This window comes from Euleptes europaea, chromosome 13 (genome assembly GCF_029931775.1).
Source record: "Euleptes europaea isolate rEulEur1 chromosome 13, rEulEur1.hap1, whole genome shotgun sequence".
Taxonomy (NCBI): domain Eukaryota; kingdom Metazoa; phylum Chordata; class Lepidosauria; order Squamata; family Sphaerodactylidae; genus Euleptes; species Euleptes europaea.
The window spans coordinates 30,506,687-30,518,688 of NC_079324.1; the positions used below are offsets into that span (position 1 = coordinate 30,506,687).

A 12,002-nucleotide genomic window follows, 5' to 3' on the forward strand; every position below is an offset into this window, starting at 1 on the left:
CGCGAGCCTGACGTTCCCCACCCCTGCTATAAGGTATTAAATGTGTAGGTATTTGTACGGCCAATTATATGTACGGGCAGTCTGCTATTCTGCGGTACAAAACTATTGTGTCTGGATATTTTGATGTGATTGGTTAGTTGACCGTATTAATAAATTTGATTTGAATCGCCAATTAGCAAAACACCTAACGAGGGGAGCAGGCAGGACCAAGATAATAGATATGAGAAGAAATGCATCTCTAGACATGGCAACCCCCATTCTTTGTGTGCTCCTTTACCCAAATGCCTCTTCTACACGAATACAAGATAACAGCTATCCCATGCAAGCAAAGTAGAACAGAACTCTAATCCAGTAAGTTATAATTAAGCTTTGTTTTTAAAAACAAACAAGAAACAAGTCCCATGTGGCACAGCAGATAGAGTGTTCATCTTGGACCAGAAGAGCCGAGTTCAAATCTTTGCTTTGCTATACAGCTGACTGGGTATGCCGTGCTCTCTCGCCACCTAACCTATTTCACTGGGTTGTTGCAGGAATTAAGGGGATCTATCTGCTCTGGGGGGAAAGCAGGATACAATCCAAGAAACTGCTAATAACTTTGGTTATTCAATAAAGAATAAAGTTCTTTGGTAATGATCATTCAATACACATTATAAAAGAGGGAATCCACGTTAGTGATCCAGGAACCCTAGAACCACAGCAAGTCAGACAGGATCACCCTCCCCATAACAAAGCACTCTGAAGAAGTGCCAGGAGTCCTTGACGCACATGACTTTCAAGTTCCAAGAAACTTGAGACACCTGAGCAAGATCCACCAGAGGACCCTGATTACTGCCTAGTACTTTCATCTGCCGATCATTGGACTGCTAGGGAGACTGGATGGGGAGAAGAACAAACAAACAAGTCTGAAGCAGTTTTAACACAGGACAAAAAAGGCACATTTTAATATTTACAAAGCAGAGCATTTGGGCTATAAATGTACCCAACAGAGCTAGAAAGAAATTCAAGTTAATGTCTGCTCCCATTCTTAGTTACCTACCTTTCCAAAAGCTGGTATCAGCGCAATGCAATACACAATTAAGGTCACAAGCGTTCAGTTAGATTCCCACTTTCAAGTAAAAAGGTTCAAACTTGCATAGCATCTTTTAACACCAATCAGCTCAAATAGTCACCTTTCCTTAAGCAGTATTAACAGTCCATGCTGAAAGGAGAAAATAAATTCGCTAAGATTTTTTTTTAGATGAATCAATTCATTTAAGAGGAGGGAGAGGGGGTGTCAACATTTCAACTTTTTGTTGGTGGTGCTGTTATGGGAGCCGTTGTTAAAAACAGGAAATTTAGAATATTGTCAAGAAGTTTTAAAAATGTAATACTGTTTATTTTGCTTCAAAAACATTTCAGCATTCTAAACATACAAAAAACCAACATAACATTTTTTGCAAATTTTGTTTCTCTTTTAAGTACAGAGTGTTTTTTAACTTCGGGTTCTGCGCCTTTCTCTTCACTTTTTTAGGCTGACGATGAAGAGGTCTACAGCTTCCGTTTAAAAACTACCCCACTTAACTAAAAAGAAAACAAAAAAGAAAAAAAGATTCCATACAATTTCTCATGCCAGCTGATCCCGCCCCTCCTCCCCTTTCCACAACTAAGAATGGCCGCAGAATGCTAATTTCACTATATACAGAAAGACAACTTTAAGCTAAATGGACGCCCACTGTAGTGTAAATAGATCTACTTTCACAGTGCATGCTTTGAGACACAACACCCCTGTGGGAAAGCCTGGCCAAAGCGGCTCGCCTTCCCTTCCGGGGCATCTCTGCTCCAAGCATGGACTGCAAGAATCTGTCTAGTTTTTACAAACTATAGATATGTACAGTATAACCCAAGATTTTCTAGCCAATAACCATATAGTTAAACACCACCTTACAAATTAAAAAATAAGATGCTTGAAACATTTTTAAATGCTTTGTTACACCAACAGGAAAAGTGCACAGAGTTGAGGAGAACACTGGAGCGCATTTGCTTCCTACTTTTTTTTTGTTTTAAAAATGTTTGGAAATATGTACAACTTTGATACAGTTCTGGGTGCCCAGGAACATCCAGGGTCACTTTATGTAAACCAGCTCGATGGTTTTATTATTTTTTTCCCTCTCTATTTTCCTAGAGAACTTTCAAATTTTTCAAAGAAGGTACGGTGTGATCAGAATCCAAATTGTGTCATTAAACCTAATAACGGGTAAATAAAGACACCGTCTCAAATAACGAGGTGCAGGTTTGTTTTTGTTTTCTTTTTTTCCAAATGGTGTTTCCCCTACTCTATGGTATTCACATGGAGACAAGTATTATACAGTTTCTCATTCGTCCTCCTCCTCTTCATCTTCCTCCTCCTCATCGTCTTCTTCATCCTCCTCCTCCTCTTCTACCTTTTTCCGAGCTGCAGCAGCAGCTTTGGCAGCTGCGCTCTTGGCGCCGTCAAACTTGCCTTTCGACTTGTAGTCGGCAACATCCTGCAAGGCCAAGAGGATGGTTACGCTGGCCCCGAGCCGGGTTTTTTTGCACTAGCCTGAACACCAATCCAGAAACACTCAAGGTGCTAGACCAATAATGTTGGTGTGTGCGTGTGAAAGGCAGTACGGCATACCTGAATCCTGAAGACAGAGTCAATATGCTCTCCTTATTCAACTGTAGTACTTTTAGGAAAGACTTCCACTACTGCTTTTAATCAGAAGCTATTAGCACTTCTTTCAGTTCATAAAAGGGGCTCTTGGTAGCCAAACAAGTGTTTTTTGGATGGGTTCTGGTTCAGAATATCTAAGGGAGCATCTCCTTACACCCCGCAAGCTAGGATCATTGCTCAATGGCTTGCAGAAGGTCCCAGGTTCAATCCCTGGCATCTCCAGTTCAAAGGATCAGACATGATGTCAAAGGCCATTGCAAGCTGCTGCCAATCAGAGCAAGCAATACTAACTTTAACAGACAAATGTTCTGACTCAGTATACAGCAGCTTCATGTGGTCGTCTGGGGCCCTCCATGCTTTACAACTTGAAACTGAAGGCCTATTCAGGCTACCATTGTTTGAGGATGTAAAATTAATATATGAGCAGGGCCTTCTCAGTAGTTGGTCTGGAAGTGAGAAACATCCACCCTTGTGTTCAGCCTCATCACTTGCCTCTTTCCAAAAGCCTACATTCTTGTTCCCATAGGCTTTGGGTAGGCAGTATTATGACTACTGAACACTGTTTTGAGATAAAGTATGGGAGATGACTTCTAATTTTAATGCTAGTCCAACCCAATTTTGTATTGCTCCCTTCCCGGCATCACATCTTGGCTTGAGCACAACTGTTCTGATTGAGACACCCTGACCATAAAGTTCTTCACATTTACAACTCAGCAATTGCTAAGACTGATAGCAGAACACATCACTGTGACTTCATCTTCAGAAAAGAGTGGTGAGAAAGTGTCCCCCCCCCCCAATGAGCTGGGACCAGTTTTGGGGCCCAAGGCTAAGTTAGTGAAGGGCAGCAGAGGGGGGGAAGGGGGACATCTACAGAGAGTTTTTTGTTTCCTTTCTCAATGGTGGTGTGCTGTCCACCTCGTGCTCAAACCTCAGGATGGAATATCTACAGCAAAAAGTCCTCTAAATGGAGAAGGCAGCAAAGACCAGATGTTTTAATTCAGTTCTATGTACAGCCACATACCATTGATTTTACTGGAATCTGTCTCCGGAGTAGCTTCTCTGAAATATTATAGCCTTAGAAAAAGCTATCATTGAACAGCATGTTTGTGTTATGCTAACAGATACAGCGATTACTCTAAGTGCTAATTGTAGCCTGAGGTTTCTTCCAGCCTGAAGTTGTGAAAATTCTTCACAACCAATGCAAGTGATTCTGTACCTGTGGCTAAAACAAGCCCGGTTCTCTGTGACCCTGCATTTAGAGGTGAGTGGCAATCACAGGCAGGGCTTTTGCTGTAGTGGCCCCTCACTTATGGAATGCCCTTCCCAATGAGTCTTGCCTGGTGCCTACATTGCTCTTTCAGGTGCCAGGACAAAATGTTTCTGATCAGGCTTTAAATGAAAGGGCTGGTCTTCTACAGTGTGCTTTCAGTTTGAAAACTAGTTTCAAATGGCACGATAAAACTTTTTTCTATGTTCCAGCAAGATTTTTAAATTCTGGATTTTAATTAAAGTTTTATGTACTTCTTTTGTAAGCTGCCTTGGACAGGTTCCCTAGAAAGGAGAGGTAGCATACTTCTTTTTTTGAAAATAAATAAAATACAGTAGTTCAGACAAGAACCCACCCAACCTTACCTTTTCATACTTCTCCTTCAGTTTAGCAGCCTTGTTATTATAGGGCTGCTTCTCACCATCACTGAGGTTGTTCCACATTTCACCAAGTTTCTTTGCCACGTCTCCAATGGAAATGCCAGGGTTGGTGGACTTGATCTTGGGACGGAACTCTGAACAGAAGAGGAAGAACCCAGACCTGGCAAGGGAAAGAAGAAAACCACAACTCAGAATGAAATGGGATGGAACAGCCAAGGGTGTCAGCTTTTGTAAGGGAACAGGATTGCCACCTACTGCATTGTCTTCTGCCTCTGTATCACACCTTAGACTTTTTTTGTATGTTTGCACTGTTTTCCTGTTCTGTAATTCTAGTCCTATCACATTGTTTACTGGACATCTTAAGGATGTCTGATTGAATTGTTTTCTATATTTTATAATCTGCCTTGAGTCTCAGTGTTGTTTTCTATATTGGGTAATTTGCCTAGAGTCTCAATGAGAAAAGCAGAGTAAATAAATACATACTGATTTACAGTGCAATCCTAAGTAGCGTTACATCCTTCTATGTCCACTGACTTTAACGGGCTCTTATCTTGGTTGGGTACTGAGTGAAGTTAATGGGGTTAGAAGGATGTCACTCCATTTAAGGCGATACTGTTAGCCTCATGGGAGATAAAATTCTTACTATCAATCTGACCCTGGAGATGATCAAGATCCAATAATGCTGAAAACCCTCAAGCTGGGAAGGGGTTAAGCCCTAAAATCTGTTTTATATACACAGCACTTTAAAAGCAGGATTGTGTTGTGAGAGTTCACACTGTCGTTGAAATGAAGAAAACTCATTCAGCAAGGTAGGATCCCTCAATATCAACCCCCCCTCCCCAGTATCAGAATCTTTGACTCATCTTACAAGATTGGTACAAGGATTCTTTTATGCGAAGCATAAGTGTAGCACTCTGAACACCTTGCGTAAGTATTAATAGTCCATAATAGAGCATTCATTTGATGTTCAATCTGTTAAGAACTCAAGCTGCTCCCCTAGACAGTCACAGAAATGATCCCCTTTCTCTTTATAATCTTACCAGGAAGTAGCTGAGAAAGTTTTGATACTTTGAAGGCTTCTAAAAACAGGCCCAAAAGCTGTTAATGGCTGAAGGAACATTTCAATTGTTCAAGTCTCTGCAACAGTTTGCCGCATGGGTTAGATTTCATAACAAGCAGAGAGGCATGTTCCCTTCTTAGTGTCACCTTGTTCAAGGTGTAATTTAATATTTTTCTCTAGTTTTAAAATGATTTTACAGACCTTTTGAAAAGGACTTTGTCCATGAACAGCAGGATACAACTCTAAAGAAGCAATTTCCTACAAATGTGATGTCAAGGTGTAAAACATCTAAACCCTGCTTTATTTCTAGATAAAGCAGGTTGCAATATTCTACCTTTAACAATTCAGAATATTCCAAGTCAAGCAAAGTACAAATAATTTTTTGCTAGAAACAGCTACTTACGGTGGCCTTTTAGGGGCATTGGGATCCTTCTTCTTCTTACCACCCTTAGCGGGCCCATAATCCTTCATTTCTCTATCATATCGTACTTTGTCAGCTTTAGCCATCTCATCAAATTTACCCTTCTCTTTGCTTGACATGGTCTGGAAAGCAAGCACTGTCAGTTATTCATGTGTCTTAAAATCCAACTACACAAAAGCTGACTGACATGCCCCCTCAATAAAGAACAGAATACCCACCCCCCAAGATCGATTTGAATGGTTTAAAAATATCTGGTGAATGGTTTAAGAATATTTGATGCCACAACACTGATCAACCTAAGCAAGTATGGACCTGATCTCTACCTTGTAAGGGAAATCACCAAGAGCCCCATGAAAGCACAGGAACTGCTTTCAAAAGTGTATAGCAACTTTTAGGAACATGCTATTCAAGTAAGATCAACACTGTGTGTGAGACTTTCGAATTGTGATGCCGCTTGCTTCCTCTGCTATAATACAACTTAGTTTGGTGCCCTTGAGCTTAGAGGCAGTACATTCACAAAAGCATTTCTTTGTAAAATGTGTACTTCACCCACAAATTGTCCCAGGATAAAGTGATGGCAACTAGCCTAGAAGGCTTTAAAAGGGGACTAACACAAATTCATGAAGAACTGGTCTATGAATGGTTGTTTTTTGCCATCAAGTTGCAGCTTACTTACGGTGACCTTGTAGGGTTTTCAAAACAAGAGACATTCAGAGGTTGTTTCCCATTGCCGGCCTCTGGATCATGACCCTGGTATTCCTTGGAGATCTCCCATCCAAATACCAGCCAGGGTCAAGGTTAAAGTTGTGTGTGTGTAAAGTGCCATCAAGTCACAGCTGACTTATAGCAACCCAGTAGGGTTTTCACAGCAAGAGACTAAGAGGTGGTTTGCCATTGCCTTCCCCTGCATCGCAACCCTGGTATTCCTTGGTGGTCTCCCATCCAAATACTAAACAGGGCTGACTCTGCTTAGCTTCTGAGGTCCAATGAGATTAGGCTAGCCTGGGCCATCCAAGTCATGGCTGTTAGCCACTTAAAACTAAATGGATCTTCAATGTTCAGATACCGGTTTGTACCCTACCATCCTGAGCAAAATATGAAGCCCTGCTCCAATAGAACAGGCTCTACCTCTGGCAAAATAGCCACTTCTGAGCCAGGAAGTGGGATAAGAAGGTATAAGCCAATATCTCTGGGGGGCAACGAACAGCTTTGCTCTCTGTGCCTACTGATAAGACTTTTGAGGGGCATCTGGTTGAACTCATGAACACAAGAAACTACCTTATACTGAATGAGACCCCTTGGCCCATCAAAGTCAGTATTGTCTACTAAGATCGGCAGCAGCTCTCCAGGGTCTCAGGCAGAGGTCTTTCACATCACTGACTTGCCTAATCCCTTTAACTGGAGATGCTGGGGATTGAACCTAGGACCTTCTGCATACCAAGCAGATGCTCTACCACTGAGCCACGGCCCTTCCTCTTGGTTGGCCAAGAGGCCGCACTAGATGGACCTTTGATTTGACCCAGCTGGGCTGTTCTTCCATTCTACCCCATCCCACACCAAGGTACAACACAACTCATGAGAGCTATGCTTATTAGATCACCCATATCTAAAGCAGTGTTCTTGAAAAAAGCTTTGAAAGTAACCTTCTTGACGGTTTTCATTAGCTTTAAAGCAAGTTTCTAGCCCCTTGGATTGCAAAGTATGATGCTTATACATGTGCAGACAATGCCTGGTGGATTCTCAACAGGGTTGTTGAACAAGGTTTGGTGGAGAAGAGCAGAGCTTCAGTGCTCCTAGGAACCCCAGTTTAAGAACAGGACCAAAACTGATAATAAAGCACCACTGAATTCCGTGAGACTTGCCCCTAAGGCAATGTTCACAAATCTAGGCTACAATAATGGCAGAAGGACTGTAAATGCTGAGGAATCATATATAACAGGGGTATAGAGTTATGCATAATATTTAGGTTATAAAACTTGTCACACAATCAAGTTTCCTTGCTGTTGATTCTGGGGGTTTTTTTAATTGAAATGTTTATATTTTTATTTTTAAGGTCTTCCTTGGAAGACTGTCAAGTTAAGAGAAAAGTGGGAATGGAGCCTTGGGAATACCTTCCACCTCTCTGAGCACTTCTTGGAGAACTCTGCAAAGTTGACAGGAACTTCAGGATTCTTCTTCTTGTGCTCTTCACGGCAAGTCTGCACAAAGAAAGCATAAGCCGACATTTTGCCTTTCGGCTTCTTCGGGTCACCTTTAGCCATTTTCTTAACTCTGAAAGAGATTTGGGGGGGGGGGAGAGAAACAGTAATTTAATTGTGCATTCTAGGCAAAAGCAATGAATAATGAAGCTATCCTCAGGTTGGTCAAAACTGCCAGACAGACCTGGACGTTGCTGAACTCTCACGAGCTCCCAGCCAAATGTGTTAAATGTCTCTAGTGAGAAGGTGTGCACCTAAGTCTTGAATGTTGCCCAGCCTGCAATGCCTCTTTCACACATGCAAACCACCGTTTGTTGCTGTTCTGTAGCTAAAGCAACCATGTTCAGTTTGTTTAGCAAAAGAACACACATGTATGTATTGCTAACTAGTCCGTAATGCCACAATATTCAGGCTACAACTGTGTACCTTAAGTCTTCAATTGACCTTACAGGGAAACACTCTTGTTATTTATTCAGATGTCCACGTTTTGCACATGAATAGCCGTCACGCCCCTATGTCAAATTTTTTTTACTTCCCCATTTAGAAAATCATATTCTCTAGAAGTGTCTAAAATATATATTTAGAAAGTTCATTTTAATATAACATGAAGTTCAAGCCATTGCTTTTCCACCAACAAACTCTGTTTAGATTTCTGAGTAGCTACCAACTATTTTTAAAAGTCACAAGAACGGATACTAACTTTTAAAAATATAAAATCACTTTTCAGCTTCTTGCCAGACAGACAATTTGTCAGAGTTAATTTTTCTTAAAATTCTGCTCGTGAGGTTGTCAACAATTATTTAATTATGCTTATTAAATAATTAAAAAATTATATTTTTATTTGTTTTAAGATGTATTTCTCTCTTTAAATATGTTTAATCTCGCTCTCGAAAAAGAACGATCATTCCCTGTAAAAAAAAGTTAAATTTCCTTTTTTCCTAAAAAAAAGTAAAAAAAATCCCATTTTAAAGTTACTTATTAAAACAGTTATACAGCTGTCTGGAAAGTTTCAGATAAAGTGCATATATATATATAAAAAAAGAAGCTTCGTTTTGTTATCCTGCCCCCTTCTTTTCCGTCTCCCCCCTCCCTCATTCCCCCACCCCCAAGGTCACCGCAAAAAATTCTCCCTTTTTATATGTATCATATCGGACCAAACTGCATTTAAAGATCCCCACGGCCGCCAGCGGGATCTGCCCGTATTGCTATAGGTGCTAAGAGACTCCAATGGCAGGAATGGGAGAGAAGAGGGGGGAAAAAAACGACAGGTCACCAAGACACCAATAATTCATCTTCCATTTTGTGAAATGCTTCTTCATGAAAGAAAGTGCCCCTCAAATGAGCCCCTGGGCTCTTCTAGGGGGTGCCTTTGGCGGTGGGGGGGCCGCCCCACGCCAGGCAGGGGCAGACCGAGGGGCTCCTGCCCATGCCCTAGCCGTCTCTCTAGTCTTGGTGCTCGCGAAGGCTGGGATAGGGAGACAAGTGCTGCTCTCCCTCCTCGCCCAGCGCCAGCTCCATTCGCTAAAATGGCTTCTCGGCAAGGCAGTGAGGCTGCCTCTATGCTTAACAAAGCCTCAGACGCCCCTGCGCGCAAATCAACCCCCCCAGCGCCCACGCCGAAGCCGCCAGGCTCCCCAAAACCGGCCACTTTGGTAGAAAAACCTCTCCTCTTTCACGCGGGCGGGGTTCGGGGGCGCTGGGGGCTCGGGAAAGGGGGCGAAAGCAGCTCGGAAAGCGGCCTCCCCCCCCCGCTCCCAGCTCCCTGCTTAGCGCAATACTCTGTATAACAAAGACTGCCGCGCAGCCATTACAGCACCAGCGACGCTCATCGGCCGCCGAGAGGGAAAAGTGAGAAAAACCCCAAATCGGCCCCGAAACGCCCGTCCGAGGGCACTAATGGATAGAGATAAAGGAGCCCGGGCGGAAGCGAAAGGTTTGGGGGCGCTGCGGCGCCCCGGCGAAGATCCCCCCCCCGCAAAGCTCCCCCTCCCCGTCTCCCTGCTGCCTTTACGCGTCTTTCTTCCTTTCGCCGTGCCGCTGAAACGCCAGCCATGTTAATGCACACACAGACCCAGCCGCGGCAGCGCGTGAAAGGGACGGTCCGGGGCTCGCCGGTGGCCGGGGAGGGGGCAGAGGCACCTTTTCGGGTAGAGGGAAAGGAGGCGAGGAGGGAACGAAAGGTTGGGGGCCGGTTGCAAGGCGGGGAGGGGAAATAAGAGCCACAAAGTGGGAAAGGGGAGGAGGGTGGGGGGAGAGAACTGGTGTGTTTCCCCGGGACGCGCAGGGCTTATCGCTGTCAGATGCTAAAAAAGCGACAGCCATTATTAATGCAGAATAAACAGCAGGCAGCGGCAATGCGCACGGCCGGGCAACTTTCGCACCCCGATCCCGGGTGGAGAGAAGCAGGAGACCCACGCGTGGAGGAGACTTGCAGGCGAGGCATGCCCGTTAGTGCAACATCCCTGCCCATGCGGGCAGAGTTACTGCACCAGCCATATTCCACTAGGAAGCGCGGCTGGGGGAACGGGAGCAGCAGCGATCCACGCCGCCCGGCATCTACTTTGCCTAGATCCTATGGGGCACCCCCGCAGTTAGCCGGGGGGGGGGAGAATTTTCTTTATTTTAAAAAAAAATCCAGCCGGATCAAGCTCACAACCTTACGTGGGTCTCCTCCCCCCACCTTAAAACCGCCCCCCGTTTATATCAGATTCCGGGACAAGATTTCCCACGCCTAATAACGAGATGGGGGAAAGAGATTTTAAAAAAGGAGAGAAAAAAATATATAAAAAGCAGGAAGAAAGTTAATAAACGGGGGGAAAAGGAAATAAAAATAAAAAAATTAAATAACAGGAAAAGAAAAGCAAGGGGGAAAAAAACCAAAATTGGGATTTGCACGAAAAAGAGGAGCGGCAGCAGCCGCCACCCGAAAAAGTTGCGGAGCGCAGCTCCCACCACGTACCTGTATTGTTCGCTTTGAGTCCAGGCGGCGATAAGCAAGAGAGAAGAGCGGGGCGCACGCACGACGCGCTAAGACTCAGCGCTGGCTCCGGCTCAGCCTCGCGTTGGCTGCCTACGAGAGCGGCCTGATTGGCTGCGGGGCTCCGCCGTTTAAAACAACCTCCTCGCCTCGCCATTGGGGACGGGCCTCATGAATATTAAGCTGGGCTCGGCGCCGATTGGTTGGAACCTCCGAAGTCATTCATTCAAAAAGAACACCCGCTCTGGCAAAAGGGAGCAGAAGGAGAGGCGAAGGAAAAGCCACACGCCGCGATGGGGAAGGTGGGGAACGAAAGTTTGCCGGAGTAGTAATAGTAACCATGGGGGGAAGATAATAAGAGCGGAGTGTATAATGCGTAGGCGGTGAAATAAGCTGCAGAGCGCTCGCTTGAATACTCCTAGCAGGATTTCCTAAAAGCCTTACACATCTTTTACCATTCTTAAAGATAACCTGCTCAGAAGCGCATCGACTCCTGGAGTAAAACCAGCTGCTGATTCAATAATGCTCGTTCCCAGGTAAGTGGAAGAATGCGAATCCAGCCTTATTTTTTTTTCTAATAAAAGCTAGAAAATTGTTTTGCTCTTCGGGAAGCAAAGCCCTGTTGAGCCCACGAGGGTTTTGTATGAAGGAACGTGCGAAATTTCGAGTGATGCGTGGGAATTCTGGGCGAGGGGAGGGGAAGGAGATGCTGGTTGTCGCGGAAGCTTTTGGAAGCTGGAGGGGAAGGCCGCGTGAAAGGTTGTCCTCGGATAAGTGTAAAAGGAAAGCTCGGGGAAGCAAAAATGAGAGGATCAAGCAACCCAAGAGGTGCATGTCCTAAGAATAAAATAGGAGTCTGGGGGCTCCGTAAAAACGAGCAACGTTTTCCCTTCGAGCATGCACTCTCCTGAGTCAGAGCTCTTTCTTCAGATGTACAGGAGTGTGAATGTATCAGGCTGATTATACAGACGACAGAAAAGGGAGGGGAAGAGAAGTGTGTCAAAGAGAAGCTGGTTCAAAACAAG

General features: G+C 44.3%; 1 protein-coding gene across 1 annotated transcript; it reads right to left on the reverse strand.

Annotated features, from left to right (window-relative positions):
• Nucleotides 1–1,353: 1,353 nt before the first annotated feature.
• Nucleotides 1,354–11,032, reverse strand: HMGB3 (high mobility group box 3). Its single transcript, XM_056859227.1, has 5 exons — nt 10,960–11,032; nt 7,914–8,073; nt 5,785–5,924; nt 4,307–4,481; nt 1,354–2,504 (listed from the first exon to the last, which is right to left on the reverse strand). Exons 2-5 carry the CDS (start codon nt 8,061–8,063, stop codon nt 2,352–2,354), a joined length of 618 nt encoding a protein of 205 aa, XP_056715205.1. The 5' UTR covers nt 8,064–8,073; nt 10,960–11,032; the 3' UTR covers nt 1,354–2,351.
• Nucleotides 11,033–12,002: the final 970 nt, after the last annotated feature.